General features: G+C 39.2%; 1 protein-coding gene across 1 annotated transcript in view; it reads right to left on the bottom strand.

Annotated features, from left to right (window-relative positions):
• EXTL3 (exostosin like glycosyltransferase 3) overlaps nucleotides 1-14,914 on the bottom strand; it is a gene marked incomplete at its 5' end in the record, with an annotated part of 37,231 nt that extends 22,317 nt beyond the window's left edge. Inside the window, one exon of the mRNA XM_081091006.1 lies at nucleotides 12,767-14,914. Coding sequence (XP_080947132.1) covers nucleotides 12,767-14,914 — 2,148 coding nt within the window. The remainder of the gene's footprint in view (nucleotides 1-12,766) is intronic.
• Between the last annotated feature and the right edge of the window lie 1,823 nt (nucleotides 14,915-16,737).

The raw sequence follows: 16,737 nt of genomic DNA, 5'->3' as shown, positions 1-16,737 counted from the left end.
CCCTATTTATTTGCTAACTAATTTCCTGGTGAAACAAGCTAAAGCTGAGGATTATTTCACACATGTGATTAAACACATTCTAAGGAAATAAAAAATAACTTTCCCAAGAGAACACAAGGTGGCAGAGCCGAACTGAGATCTTATTCCCTGATCTGGAAAACCCCGTTTTGCTCCTAAACTTTAAAACCAAACTCAGAAACCTCTTGAGTCTATGTCATTTCTGACCAATTTTAAGGCCTTTTTTGGTATTTAAAAAAACAGGATTGCCTATCTTACTGAGGTGAATTACTTCACCTGTGCAATTTCTACCTGCAACACTGAGTACACATACAAAAGCTTTTTCTTTCAAGGTGTAACTAAATTCAGTAAAACTAACAGTTTCTGTGTACACAGCAAATCCCAATGCAAGCAATCTCTATCCAAAGTGACCCATATGTGCAAAGCAGTATTTTCTTCATAAAACAAAGATTTGTGCCCAAACAGAACTACATTATAATTTTTAAAAATTATATTTAAGCCCTATGTCAGATAAGCATAGTTTACCACAATGTAAGTAGCTTTGTTATTCACCTTGTCCCATAATATGCAAATAAACAAGGATGACCATTCTTAGTCTTTGACAGCTCATCTTATTTTTATGGTATCTATTTCTAATTAATCCAACTAATACTAAACCATAGTATTATTTTCAAAAACCAGAAACAAAGCGAGCTTCTTGGGAGGTGATCTTTTTAGAAAGCCAGGATGGGTCATCTTATTCTAAACAGAATGTTTTACCTGTACTGAGGATAACTTCTACCTACCATGATGAATGTAATTATATTCAGGGTCTAAAGGTTTACAAATGATTGCAAAGGTATTTCCATAACCTCACGAGTATTGTTTCTTCAGCTTAAAATATTCTTTCTCCTGTTTTTCTACCAAAATTATTCTCTCCCTGGAGACCCAGCTCAGAGGGTTCCTGTCACTACCCTCCCCTTGTCAAAATTAATCACTTCTATATTCTTAAAACAAAGCCCTCATACTTCAATTAATTCAATTAATGCATTCTAGCACACTCAGAATCCAATTAGTTGAGAGGGAGAAGGACCTCAGAGATCATCCGGTCCACCTCTCACTTTATACATGGACAATTAGCAAGTGACAGAGCGAGACTCTCCTACCTTCTAACTCCAAATTAGTCTTTTTCTGCTAATCATATATTTATAAATCTCGTTAAACCAAAGCCCCAAGGCAAATGCATTATTAATTTCTGTAGCATCAAGAAAGAAAAATGCTGCTAAATAAGAAAGCTCATGAAATAGTTTATATGTTTACTTTATTAAAGAGCTTTTTAAGACTGCCTCAGCCCCAGATGAGTTTCTCTCAAGTCAAGACAAGGAAGAACCTGTAATAGATTTGCTACTCCATAGAACAGATGTCAGAGCTAAGCAACAGACACAGAAATCCATCTTGCCCTACAGCACATTTGACCAGTTTAAAAACCCCTGAGCTTGTAGCCCAGAATCCCAGGCTCAGATACAGCAGTGACAGAACAAAGGCACTGAAGCCTGAATCAGGGGAAAAAGGAGGGGGAGACAGCCAAGTACACAGTGCAGTAGCTGCCAGGCTCCATTCTGCGGGGAATGGGAAGGTGGCCAGAAGTAGCAGAAGCCAAAAACCAAGCGTGGCAATGGTGAAACATCATCTATCTTAAGACACACCTGAGTTCAGAATGTTAAAATGTAAAATAACATCTACCTTAGAATCAATGGACTATGTACAGTAGTTGTTCACACAAACGCCCCCAACAAACTACCCTTGCTCAGATCATTCATTTTATTTACATGCCTACTATTCACTTAAATACAGAACTGGAATTCTGCAGGTTCAGATGAACAAAGCTCCCCTCAACTCTAGCAATGAATAAACACAGCTTAAAATCCAGTAGAGAATACAGATACCTTAAAATGAAGAAAAAATGATTGAAAAATCCAATTCTTTCTATGCCACTTTCTATTAACAATTTTGTGGGTTAATCACCAGGAGGATTAGCTACAGCAAAATTAGTAACCCAGGAACATAGCACAGAGCTTCAGTACTCAGGTGTGATTCAAAGACCAACAAGGCGGGCATCACCTGGCACTCTGTTAAAATGCAGAACTGCAGGCCTATCCCCAAAACTACCAAGTCAGAACCTACAGTTTAACAAAATCCCCAGGTGACTCCTATGCACATTAAGTTTTGAAAGGTGCTGGTACAGAGGATTTTAAAAGCCTGGCTTTGGAGTTAATCAGAAAAGCTTGAGTTCATATCCCAATTCCACCGCTTACTAGCTGTGCAAACATTTAAATAAGCAGCCTTTTGCTAAATCAACACAGCACCATGTTGTATGCAAAAACTGAAGTTGTTTACCAGCCAAACTTGGCAATCCTATGAACAACCTAATTCTTTTTTTAAAATATATTTTATTGATTTTTTACAGAGAAGAAGGGAAAGGGATAAAGAATCAGAAACATCGATGAGATAGAAACATCGATCAGCTGCCTCCTGCACACCACCCACTGGGGATGTGCCCGCAACCAAGGTACATGCCCCGGACCGGAATCGAACCTGGGACCCTTGAGTCCACAGGGCGACGCTCTATCCACTGAGCCAAACCAGCTAAGGCCGTGGTCGGCAAACTGCAGCTCACGAGCCACATGCGGCTTTTTGGACCCTTGAGTGTGGCTCTTCCTAAGCCTTAGGAGTACCCTAATTAAGTTAATAACACTGTACCTACCTATATAGTTTAAGTTTAAAAAATTTGGCTCTCAAAAGAAATCTCAATCGTTGTACTGTTGATACTTGGCTCTGTTGACTAATGAGTTTGCCGACCACTGGGCAAAGCAAACAACCTAATTCTTAATCTAAAAGCAAGAAACAACAAAAACCTAAAATGATCGTGATGTGCTACCTAGAGTGTATCCAGTTTTTTAGTCCAATTTACAAGGTAAATCAAATCAAGAGGACCTGTCTGTCCTTTGGAAGACTTAGGTCTAATACCAAAGTGTTTTGTCCGAGATTTCACATCCAGCTATTGAGCAAGCTTATTAAACTCCATTAGAACAACTGCTATGGGTTCCAGGAATACATACAGTGCTTGTCCTGGCACAACTTCTCTGGGCTGGATGACAGCAACTTTCAGGATTAGGGAAGTGAAGCAATAGCCATCAGAACAACAACAAAAAAGCTTTAAGGATTCACAGAAACACAACATCAAGTACTGCAGCAACTTACTGTGGTTAGCTCACAAACAACTGTGGTCACTATGTCTACTTTAAGAATTCAGAGCAGTGGTTCTCGACTAGCAGTGATTTCTACCTCACACTGGACGTGTGACAGGATCTGTGGACATTTCTGGTTATCACAACCGTGGCAGCGGGGAGGTGAGCTATTTACATTCAGTGGGAAGAGGCCAGGAATGCTGCTAAATCCTACAAAGCACAGGACAGCCCCACACAACAAAGAATTATACAGCCCACAAGTCTCTGGTGCCACTGCTAAGACACCCTAATTTATAGTCAACCACCAGGAGACAGCAAAGCAAACTTCCAAGAATAAATGTAGCTCATGATTTAAGGACAGTCACCTTTCCCCCATAACAAAAAAGAGAGTTCTAGCCTTACAAACTCTGCAAATACAAACTGAAATTACTAGTAAAGCGGGGGCGGGGGGGTGGGGGAGGGAGGGGTGCTTTCTTCTAACAATTTTACTTCAAAGCTATAGTACTTAAAGGCTAGAAAAAGATCAGCAAACCACCATTATCCATTCTGGCACCAAAATCAGAAGGACAAAAAGACTCAAATATCTGTAATGCAGACATACAAATCAGCATTAGTGGCTGTTTAAGAATAGCCATCAGAATGTTAAAGAAATGAGTAATCAGAAAGATAAGCCAAAGTAGTATATCATGTTTAGGAAATATTCTCATTTTTGTTAATGTTTTATTTCTACTGAAAACAATGCTCCTCTTCCTTAACAATGCCTATGATTACACCTTAGTAATGTGACCACAAAGACTTATCTTCAAGTTACTAATATAACTACTGGTGTAACACTGACCAGAATGTATACAACACAGTGCCTGGCACACAGATGTTCAACAAATGTTCTATAAGTGAATGAATGAATGGATGAATTAATGAATGAGTAGGAAGCAGTACCTAATTTAGCCCTGCACATTCTATTTTCAGAATGTGAAATAAAGACTTGAGAAGTTTATATATAAAAACCATAAACATTCAATATACTGACACCTCTTAGAATTGAGTCTAGTTTTCTACAGCAAAAAATCCATCAACCTAGAACAATCAAGTCAGGAGCAATGCTCACTAACATTCACTTTTTTGTTTCATGTGCAATGCTCCCAGATGATGCTTCACTAGTTCTTCTGTTTAACTATCAGTCATAAAAGCCTTGATTTTCTCATTGTACCTTTCTTCTCATCACAATGGACCAGTACAGCAATCATGGCCAAGAACCCTACCATATGCAAATGTATACAAGTATATGCAAGATCAAGAAATTAGTAACTTCAGTTAACATTCAACTTGGTCTTGAGGAATTCTGGAGTTTCTGAATAATAAAATAACTACTACTCTAACAGGGTCCTTTCTCCTAGTATGTTACAAGGCATTTAAGTTCTAAATCCAAACAGAATCAACAATCTACATTAATTAGCAAAGTATCAATTCACATCATAAATTAACTACCATGATAAATCTGATTCCCAATTAGCAAAGATCTCTTAATATGCAAGGGATGGAAATGTATCAAGAACAAATGAACATTTCAACAATTTAGAGAGAGTTAGTTGCTCAAGTGAAGCAGAATGAATTTGGATTCAAATGGAGGAACCACCTAAATGAAAGCAGCTCATAATTAGTCATAAGTAGGTCTAGGTAGGCAAGAAAAATAGAACATGAAGAGATTAAGTGAATTAACCCTAGTCATAAAGTAGACCTCAGACAGAAAACACAAAAATGTAGAATATACCTGAGAAGCAATAAAATTAGAAAATGTATGTGAAAAATATAAAACCATACAAACACAAACGCCACCTACTAAATTCAGCAATTTAAATATACTTACAATGTCCTTTTTTCTCTTTAAGGTCAAATTTTGCCCAGTCAAACCAAATCTCCAGTCATGCAATCAATACACACACATAATGGTAATGAATCCACTGCTGAGAATGAAACTTATCTTACAGGCAATAAAGGTAAACAGCTACAATTTTGTCTTCCATCCTATCCTTTCCTCTAACTTAAAGAAGTAACCCACCATAGAGCTTGATAATCAAGAAAATGAGGTCTAGGTAGAAGCACATCATCACATGTGCTTACTTGTAAGGTATGTGAAATAGAGTTTGAGGCGATTGGATGGGAGGTGATCCACAGAGAGAAAACAACTGAAAAAGGAGCACTAAAACTTCTCAGTTTTTCAAGAGATTCATTCATTCAATGAAATTGTGGGAGCAAAAAGTTAGGAAATGCAAAGATAGAAGGGAAAGGAATAAGAAGATAATACTGTGAATTGGTTTTCCATTTATAACTTAGTTTAAATTTGGATTATAAGTACGTTTTAGATTATAAGATAAGTCTGCTGAACTTATGAGAAAAAGTTGGCAATGATCCCCATAAAATTGTAGGTAAAAACAGGATAGGTTAGGTTCACCATCAAATGAGAGAATGCATTGTAGTTATTATAACATGAGATTAGTATAACCTCTTCCTAATTTGTAAACACTTTATTTAAGTATACATATGTGATGTATGTATGTGTGTGTGTGGGGGGGGGGGGGGGGAGCAAGCGTGCGCACGCCTTTCCAAGAAAATTTGATCTGGCTGAAAACAGAAAAATACCCACTGAACTATGGTCAGAAGTCAGAAGTCCTAACACCTAAGTTCTAATTTAGGTATTAATTAGTCAAGTGGTCTAAAACAATACAATTCTCAGTCTCCCTACTCTTTTTATATATATATATATTTTATTGATTTTTTACAGAGAGGAAGGGAGAGGGATAGAGAGTTAGAAACATCGATGAGAGAGAAACATCGATCAGCTGCCTCCTGCACACTCCCCACTGGGGATGTGCCCGCAACCAAGGTACATGTCCTTGACTGGAATCGAACCCGGGAACCCTCAGTCCGCAGGCCGGCGCTCTATCCACTAAGCCAAACCAGCTAGGGCTCAGTCTCCCTACTCTTAACTTTGAATTAGTAAAAAGAGAATATATAAACTAAGAGAGGGAGACATTACCTAAAGATTGATTTGCTGCAATTAGTAAATCATTTACACAACTTGACTTCAGCAATTCCTTTATACATCTAGAATTTTTGCTACTAATTTCTAATTTCTAGTAGCTTTCTTTTACATGCTTAAACAGAAAAAGAGAGCCATAGCATTAGCCACCAAGCTATTAAATAAAATATTATCTTACACACACCCAGATACACCAATATTTAGTGAAGTCTGGTAGTCCAAGAAGTTTTTACAATCTTGGACCTAAGAAATTGGACAAGGCTTTTCGTCTTAGCTTTGCTCAGAAATCATAATTTTAGAAAATTATCATCTGATATATTCAAGGAATGTTTTTAAAGAACGGGCACAGATAAAAAAATAAAGCAAATGCCCTAGCCAGTTTTGCTCAGTGGATAGAGCGTCGGCCTGCGGACTGAAGGGTCCTGGGTTTGATTCCAGTCAAGAGCATATGCCCAGGTTTCAGGCTCAGTCCCGGCTTGGGGGCATGCAGGAGGCAGCCGATTAATGATTCTCTCTCATCATTGATGTTTCTAACTCTCCTCTTCTTTCCTCTCTGAAATCAATAAAATATATTTTAAAAATAAATAAATAAAATAAAGCCTATCAACTTTCTAAGAAATGAGACTTTTGAATTCTCTACTCTTGCCTGAGGTCTAGTCAGAAGTAAAACCTTTCACAACCTAATTGGCAGAGGCTCAACACTGAATATTAATGACAACAAGTTTACTACATAGCCAGTTTCCCTTCCAGTCTTTCTCCTTTTCCCTAAGTAGACTATTAGGGAAATAGTATTAAAATCACTACCCTGGCATGACATCAAATTCCCCAAATGGAACTCTCCTTTTTGAATTCTACTATTAAGGGCTGAAAAAAAGGGAAAGGGGCAGTGAAAAAAAATTTCATATCTCTATAGTTTTCATTTGGGGGGAAAATTGTGCATTGTAGCCTTACTACTTCCACAGAGACTTTAGAGTCTACTAGGAGGTGCCATATTCTTATCGCTGAAGTCACCACCTCTACCACTACTGCGATGGTCCCAGCTGCCAGCACCCCTCACCTAGGCTACTGCAATAGCCTTTGAATTGTTTCTGCTCTTTTCCCCATAGCCCCACATATATCATTTACTAAAACCCTCCAATGGCACCCTCACATACATGAAATAAAATCTAGATTCCTTACCATGGCCAATATCATCTTACATGTGCTGCTCTCTACTTCTCCAAACTTCTTTCAAACTCTCCCCTTAATCACCCTACCCTAGACACCCAAAGTATTCTTGCCATGTCTTGAACATGACAAGCTTCTTGCACTTGCCATTCTCTGTATGTTCCTCCAGATTTTAGAATTTACATGGCCCATTCTCTCACTTCATTCAAGCTTCTGCTCAAATGTCACCTCTTCAAAGAGGCCTTCCCAGGCACCTGTGTAAATCAGCTATACCCTTTATGGAGAAAAGAAATAAAAATTAAAAATCAAGGCACTGGCTGTCACAAAGCTGAGAAATGAGTGTACAGTGTGAAGATGGGCAATGTTTTGAGTGAGCAAGAAAATAACGTTCATAACTGGAAGATGTCCCCTTCCATAACAACCCGAGTTTTAAAACTCAAAGAGGACAGATTCTGGTGTTTTCATTTCCATAAAATGCTCCAACAAGGCAACCCTATTTATTGCTATTTTCCAGAATATCCAGCAGAGTGTGGAAGTTGTGTTAATTGGTCAGAATAAAGTAATAACTCAAATCAAAATTTTGGGTGAGACTATGACTCCACAAGGGATCACTTGGAGGTTTCTGCTTCCAGGAATGCTGAACAGGCTCCTGCCAGACCCAATCATCCTACAGATGGTAACTACAAACTCTGGGAAAAAATACCAAAAAAACAAGTACCTGAAGGTACTAGAACAATGAATGGCGGTGACAAATTATAGAGGGGAGCTGAAATTTAGGAAGGAATTACCAACATGGGGATAACATTATTGCTTTTACCCTGAGAGTAGGCCAGAGTGGACACCATGCAGAGCAGCTTAAACTCACATATGATACCCAAGTCTTTCTGGTCTGAAGAATAAGAGGGAAAAGTTTGGGGCAACCACAGCTCCTGGGAAGAAAGTAGGTCCAGAAAGGAGTGAGCCAAACAGGAGGAGCTCCAACTGGATATAAATTACCCAGTCTCTGGTCCACACCAAAACCATGCATGCTTGGTACTATTTGTAAGCAGACCAGCTAAAGTCTAAATTAATTGCCTACTAAAACTAAAATATCAACACTTTCAGAGAAACAAAACAAAATCCAAAGTCTCCACAACATAACATTCACAATATAAAGTTGTTTAAAGTACAAAGAACCAGAAAAACATGACCCGGTCCTCAAGAAAAAAAATCAATTAAAACAAATCCCCAAATAACTCATGATTGAATTAGTTATAGTAGACAAAGATGTCAAAGTAGTTATCATTATTTATACTCAATGAAGTAAAGTATACTCAGAATGGGGAAAAGACAGGAAATCTTAGCAGAAAAACAAACTATTATTTTAAAAACATGGAAATGTGGGAACTACAAAATACAGTATTTGAAATTTAAATCTACTGGACTATCTTACCTGATGAGATTAACAGTGGACACAAAAATCTGTGCCCTGGATGATGGATTAATAGAAATTATCAAAACTAAAAAAGAGAAAAAAAGTATTTTAAAGAAATGAATAGAACCACTGAGAATTGTGGAACAATATAAAATGTCTAATATACATATAATGAAGCCCCCAAAGAAGAGGATAGAATGGGGCAGGAAAAAATATCTAAATAAATAATAAAATTTCACCAAAATATGATGAGAAACATAAGTGGACAAATTCAAGCTTAGTGAACCCCAATCTGAATAAAAATCAAAGGAAACTATGCTAAGGCACATCACACTCACACTGTTAAAAACCAAATACAAGGAAAAAAAAAATCTTAAAAGCAACCAGAGAAAAACAGCACATTATATAGAAAAACAAAAATCTGAAACACAACTTATATAGCATCAGAAACAATGGTGGCCTAGAAACAGTGGAACCACAGCTACCATTTTTTTAAAAAAGTGCATGAAAGTGGTGATCCCCAGATATTAAGGGGTTTTTTTGTGTGTGTGTTTTTTTTTCTCAAGACTAGCCTTCAAAACCTTGGCACAATACTACTCTCCATTTGACTTCCATCAAGTATTCTTTGTTGTAACTCTCCAGGAGCTAAGGAATCTGATTCAACTCTTTACAAAATAGGCAAGAGACAGAGAAAGAGCAGTCACCCACCATTACCACCTCTGCTCAGAAGCCCCACACCATTCACATGAAAGATCTACTTCAACTGGTGACACTACCCCATCTCTGTGGGTGGAATCCTGTCACCTTGCCCAGGCCCTATCCCATTTGAACTGAAATTGTCTTTACATAACGCATTTGGGGCAGGAGGGACCAGGAATGGTGTCCATGAATAACATATTTATTCCAAGCCAGATCTGACTTAGTTCCCCCTTTGTCATGTAAATAATAGGAAAGAATGAAGGATTTTAATATATAAATCCCAGCAGGTACCCCTAAGACAATCTCCCTCTACTCAAACACCTAGAGCTCAATGAATTTCTTGCCAACAAATATCTAGCTTTTGTCCCAAGTGCTTAGATGGGAATCTGAGCATAAGAGAAGCACAAATTGTTCAGCATTTTCTGAAATGGCATGTGGGTTCCTGGGTTGATTCATGCAGCCAATATGCTCATTTTAAATCATTTTCCCTGAAAGACTGAAATATGAGAGGCTGCCTGGGAACCACCCGCTGCTAATTTTAAAGAAGACCTGCTAATTATAATGTAATGGATAGGGTACATCTACGTCTCAGGTAGAAAAACCACTCTGAGATGCCTCATAACAGAACCTTTTTTCCACAGGAGACAATGCTGCAAGTCTCTCTTAACCCTAATACCTGGGGGGGGATAAAATGGACACATATGTAATACCCTTTGTAATACTTTAAGCAATAAAAAAAAAAAAAAGAAAGAAAGAAACTGCTTACAAACACATCAAAAAAAACAAAAACAAAACAAAACAAAAAAACCCTAATACCTGGGTAGTGCTGGCTCTATTCCCAAGAGTTCAGCAAATCAAGTGCAGCCCCCAAACCCAGCTCTCTTTAATACAAAGCATAGACAAAATGTTTAGGGAATGGAGTGAAAATTCTCTAGTTTGAAACTGTTTTCTTGTTTGAGAAAGTTTCTGGCATTTTCCCACTAGGCACTGTATTATTGCAATAAGCTAGCTGCCCAGTAATCAAAGAGGACTACTTATTTCCCACCAGAATTAAAAGAAAGGATTAGTTCTGGTAAGTTCCCTGACAAATTTCAGTCATTGTTAACGGGGTGGCATCCGCTTCTCTATACCCCTATCGAATTCAAAGAAAACGCAGGAAAATGAAAAACAAAAGCTGCTTTATTGTCCTGTTTGAGCAGCATCTACCTTATACAAAACAATTTTTATTTAATTTCAATGACATTCAAAAAGTTGTAACTGAGAAAGAAAAAAGTGAATGGGTGCAAGTCTATAAAGAAGTCTCCCCATTTATAACACTTTTCTTGATATACAAGATAAATTCTGGGATCAAAAATTTTAATTTATTTGTTGTTCTTTTAGAGAGTGGGAAAGGGAGAGACGGAGAGAGAGGAAACACTGATGTGAGAGAGGCACATCGATTGGTTGCCTCCTGCACGTGCTCTGATAGGGCCCAGGCTAGGGAGGAGCCTGCAACTGAGGTACGTGCCCTTGACTGGAATCAAACCGGGGACCCTTCAGTCCACAGGCTGACGCTCTATCCACTGAGCCAAACCAGCTAGGGTGAGATCAAAAATTTTTAGAACCCTATGCAGTTCTGAATAGCCTCAGATTATAAAATCAATTAAAATACGAGAAACCATTAGCAGCAGTAGTAAGCAAGTAGCAGCAGTAGTATTAGTAAGAGAGAAAACTTAAAAGATTTGAACAGAAGAAAGTAGGCAATAATAGCTATGAAACAAAGGCAAATTATAAAGAGGACACAAGAAGAAGCCTTTATTAGTAAGTTAAAGCTGTCCAAAATACAGGCAGAATAGCCATACTGCTTCAACATAAAAGAATAAGTAGGAATTAATAATTGGGCATCTTTCTAGACTCTGTACTTGTATTATTTTCTATTCCTCTTTAACCTTAAAGTCAAAGAAGTTAATTAATCAAAGATCACAAAATGACTATTTAATCCCAGGTCTATATAGCACTTCCAAACTCAAACTTTTCTATTATATCATGCTGCTGCTTAGAAAATATTTCACATAACCAATGGACACGGACACTGGGGCAGTGGGGGGCTTGTCCTGGGGGTAGGACCGGAGGGGGGGGGGGGTCAATCGGGGAAAAAGGAGACATGTAATACTTTAAAGAATAAAAAAAAAAAAGAACTTGAAAAAAACGTATTTCACATGAATTAGTTCTCAATGAAATAAATTTTTAAAAAACTGGTCTGGCCCAAACATTTCCCTGCCAGACAAATTCTTCCTAAAAATTACATTAATTTTCTTACCCGTCTAGCAACACATGCCTGATCAGATCTTCTGCCTGTCTTTACTACCTTTTTTCTTGAAAGCACCTATGCTGCAGAATAAGTAGTTGGACGTTTACTTAAGACCTACTCTAAGGCCTCGCATTTAAGAGAAATGGGTAATCTTCTAGATTGTCAAATCTACATTAGAAGGTGGATAAACAAAGTACTCGGAACTAAAATCCAATCCGGCATATTTGGCTATATTTTTCCTGTAAAATACAGCATCCTAACCATGACAAATAAAATAAAGAATGAGAAAGAACCTACAAGAGACTACAGGAAACGTTCAGGATTGCCAACTCCCAAATATAAACCCTGACTCATCTTCCAAAAGACTTCTATAATATCCTGATAAATGACACAGGTCTTCCTAAATCCTTTGGGAGGTGACTAAAACTGTAACTTCTGTAGTCAGACATACTAAAGCTCAGCCCCTCCATTACAAATCATGACTTTGAGCCAAATAATTAATCTCTCTAAGCCTCAGCTTCCACAGATATGAAATGAAATAGCAATAAGTTCTATAAATGCTAAATTACATTGCCAAGATCACAAGTGCTTCTTAAAGGTTAGCTTTTCATCATCAATCTCATCATCTTTGTTATGATGTAGAAATCTATGGAGTAACTGAAGGGGTTTCATAAACCTTCATGAAGCCAGTATCAATTTTAGTTTTGGAGAGTCTTAGAAGATTTAAGGAGTAGCAGAGATGGAACTGGCAAGGCCTGAAAAGACTGAAAAAGAAGCAAGCAGAAATATCATGGGGAGGAAAAATCTGTGTAAGTTAAAAAGGTGTATATATATTATACATGCATTTAGAAAAGAGATTAGAAGTTAAACACTATCTCATGCAATAAAACAAACTGCTCATTTTCTATTACCATGATGGGGACGCCAATGTCAGGCCACAGAAGGTCTTCTGATGGTAGTTTGGGAGAATTCCACACCACCACTACCTTGTTCAGGTAAGGGAGGCCGTTCAATCTCTCTAAAGAGTTCATAAGCACTTCCTCCCGCTCATAAGTCAACATCACAACTGTGAACTGCTCCCGTGGAACATTGCCTCCAAGTGCTGCCTGAAACTCCTTGCCAGAACCCCCAGCTCCACCACCAATCGGCCGAAATCCAGTCCCTGAGCCCAAGAATTTGGCCTCTGAAGGTAACACAGGGTCAAAGGGTGTGTGGGGGAAAAGATGGAAAGGCCCTGGAGCAGAGTTCCAGCTGCGGTAGAAGTCAGTGACAGTCAAGGTGAAGTTGCGGAGGTATTTGGGCGAGGCATAGGGCGGCTCAGTTTCTACTGGCCCCAGGTCCAGGTCCCCATTGTCAGCCATGTTGGGGTCTGTTCCAGCCGCCTTGCCTGAACGATGGGGGATCTCAGCTGCTGCCTCTTCCCGGATGGGAGCAGCTGGGATCTGTATTCGAGTTCTAATCATAGCCAGCACGGTACTGAAAATACTGTCAGCGGTTGAGAAGTAAGTCTCCCAGAGAAAGCGGCCTTGCCGCCTCATAGCCAGTAGATCACTATCAGAAAGACTTCGTAACAGGAAGTGAACCTCAGTAACACGTGGCTTGGGCACCACCAGGGCCGCCTCATTCCACTGCAGCATGTCATGGTAAGGAAGCTGGACTTGCTCCCCCAGCACAACTGGGACAGCACCAACTTCCAGAGCTTCGAAGAGCCGTGTTGCACATCCGGATGAAATAACCAAGTGAGGGTCCCCAGGAGTGATAATGAGGGCAAAGGTGGAAAGCTTCAGTAATTCTAAGCGGTCCTCCCGCTCCCCACACAGTGCCCACTCAGTAGGCAGACTGGGTTTAGGCTGGTTTTTGCAGGTAAATTCTACCAGGACCTGATCTAGCTTGCTGTCCTGTACAGCTTTTAGGGTGGCAATGATACGATCATCATAGTCAGCTGGGGGGTCACCTTCCATTTCTTCTTCAAAGGATCGGGCCTCCTGAAGGCTAGATCTTAGTGATTCAATCTTCTCACCCTGGAAGGTGAAGAGATATTTCCGTTTAACTGGCACCTGTGGTGGGATTTCCATGAAGTTGGGCTCTGACATGGCATGGACTAGTGGCGATACTACCAAGTCAAAGCCAGGTCTGTACTGGGCAGCATAGAAAGTGGACTGGGCCACCATGGCACGGCCAGTACTGACATTATATAGTAAGTTCTGTGTATCTGACTTCCGTGATAGATTGATGATGACATGGTTGTGTCCATCTGTCCGCCAATGTGGTAGAGAATACAACTGCTTCTCAAGTTCAGCAGGCCGCAGCACTACTGGCTCCTGCATCTCTCCCACTAATATCACATAGAGGCAGGCAATATCCGCATTTTCTGTAACATAGATGTTGGCTCGTACTGTAGCCTGAAAAGCCTGCTTGACCAAGGGATCCAGGTAGCTGCCAAAGGCAAACTGGTCACTGTCATAAACATAGACTGGAAAACCAGAGGTGAGAGGGCAGCGAGAATAATCAAAACAATTGTGTAGCCGACAACCCCGGATGACCTTTGGGGGAGGAAGGCCAGCATCGTCCTTCTCTGGGAGCAATCGGATGGGCAGAGAAAGTTTGGGCTGATTTTGGGCCATCAGCTCCTTGTAAGAGTGCTCAGTCTGGCTAATGACATTCTTAAGTTGAAGCAGGTCCTGCTTGGCATTTTCAATACTCTTCTTACAAGCTTCAATCTTCAGGTTCAGCTTGGCAATTTCACTGTTCAGCTCTTGACGCTTGGCTTCCAGCTGCAACAGCTCTTCACTTACAGACTCACGGATTCGGCAAAGATCCAGCACATGCTTTACCTCGCACAGCTCATTACCAGCCCGTGGGCCAAAAATCCTCTTGCCGGCCTCATCAGCCTCATCCAGAGTGGTGAGATAATAGTGAGCAATGAGGGGGAAGAAAACCAGAATGATAAAGAGCGTAAAACTGAGCCATGTGAGTCGGATACGGTTGGACCACCGTAACATACAGGTTTGACCTCCATTCCCCACACCCCCATTCCGCAACATGGTATAGCCTGTCATGAGTTCCTTTGTGGCTCTTGCCCTCTCTGATCACGTTGGGTCACTCGCCATAACCATGAGTTTCTAGTAGACAAAACTCAATCTCTTTTTACTCACACGTTTCCATAAGAGTTAGTGTGCTCCCTGTACAAGGCACCAAATAAAAAGGAAATTTCATTTTCCTCAGCTGTAGTTGAAATGGTCTCTGACTCTATTCCAGCAGATTTTAAGTTCTGGCTGTTGACCAAAGAACATGTCCTTAATCTTTATCAAATGGTAAAGGGTACCACACTGTTGAGATGAAAAGGAGGTCCCTGATGATGAAACCCAGGAAAAATAACCTGGAATCAGACAGATTTTTTCAACAGCCATAGCTCTTGTTCCTTGGTTTGGCTGACCAACAAATATGCATAGTTACTATTCACAGTTATAAAGTAGCTGGTTAGGACAGAAATAAATGCCAGCCTGTTGTCGATGTCATTGCCAACAATCAGGCCTGCAAAAAAAAAAAGAGAACTGTGTCAGTCTTGAAGAGATTATGTTCAACAACCCTGCCCGCCCTCAGTATACTTCTAGAAAATCCTTAAATCTTTTTACACACAAACATACACCCTTCTTATTTAACTGGATATAGAGCAGCATTAGAGCCCTATAAAATGATGATCTCAATGATGTTTCTGTCTCTTTCTCCTCCCTCTCTGAAATCAATAAAAATATTTTTGAATAAATAAAATGATCAACTACATTCAACAGAAGGCCAAGATACTTGCAACATTTTGTTATTCTAGACTTAGAAATCGCCTTTAGTTGAGGAGAAACACCTTCTTATCCAACCATGGTAGTAGCTATGTTCATTCTTAACATGAAAGTCTCCTTTAGAGCTACTTAAAAAAAAAATCTATTAAGAAACTCAGTTTGTTATATTCAGAGATGAAAAGAGTTGAAGAGAACTCCTCTGAGCTTTGCCCAGCAGTAGATGCAGTAATCCTGATACAAAATATATTTCCCAGTTTGCTTCTCTTTTATCATCTGTTAATAGACATCATGTGTTCCTTCTTAAAATATAAATAGTAACTTGGCTTTTAAAAAGAACATTATACTTAGAAATGAGAGGCATTATTTCTTATCCTTTGGAGACAGATTTGCTCAGACCTTATGCCTCAGCTTTCTAATCTCCCAAAATGGAGATAAGTGTATGGAGATAACAATACATTGTGTTGCTATGAAAATAAATGATAGAGGATGTGAGGATACTTTGGCCTAATAAATCTTGAAACAACATTCCCAATCCTGTTCTCTGACCAAACTTTACTATCACTGGCTACCAAAGCTCTGTAGTTTTACCTCAAACTCAACAAATCTAGAACTGAATTCATTATATGCTATGCCAATGAATACTCCCGATTTAATTCACTGATTCCCTCCAGAAAGTGTTTATACCCCATACTCTTAACATGTCTAAAGCATGCTAAGTATAACTACGGGAGATTTTAAAATGTAAAGAATTCCTTGATCTCATGGAACTTCCTTTGGCTAAGAGATAAGACAACAAATAGCGAGGGTACTACTACAAGGCAGTATACAATAGTACTTCACGGATAATCACTCTTTATAGCTTCTACCTTTGTTCAAGATGTATAACTATTAAGGGTTTGACAGTCTTCTCTCCCTTTAAATAAAAATAAAAGTTGATGACAATATTAAGGCTTGAGGATGTAGAGCAAGAGATGAGGACAACAACAACAAAAATACAGATCATGGAAAAGCTAAATCTGGATGATCTAAACTTGGATAATTAACAGCTGACCAAATATCCCAACGGAATGGAGGTTAATATTTCTAAA

The sequence above is a fragment of the Myotis nattereri genome (genome assembly GCF_964212035.1).
Source record: "Myotis nattereri genome assembly, chromosome: 5".
NCBI classification, from domain to species: domain Eukaryota; kingdom Metazoa; phylum Chordata; class Mammalia; order Chiroptera; family Vespertilionidae; genus Myotis; species Myotis nattereri.
Note: the sequence above shows the minus strand (reverse complement) of the source record. Positions and strands in the feature narration are given on the sequence as shown.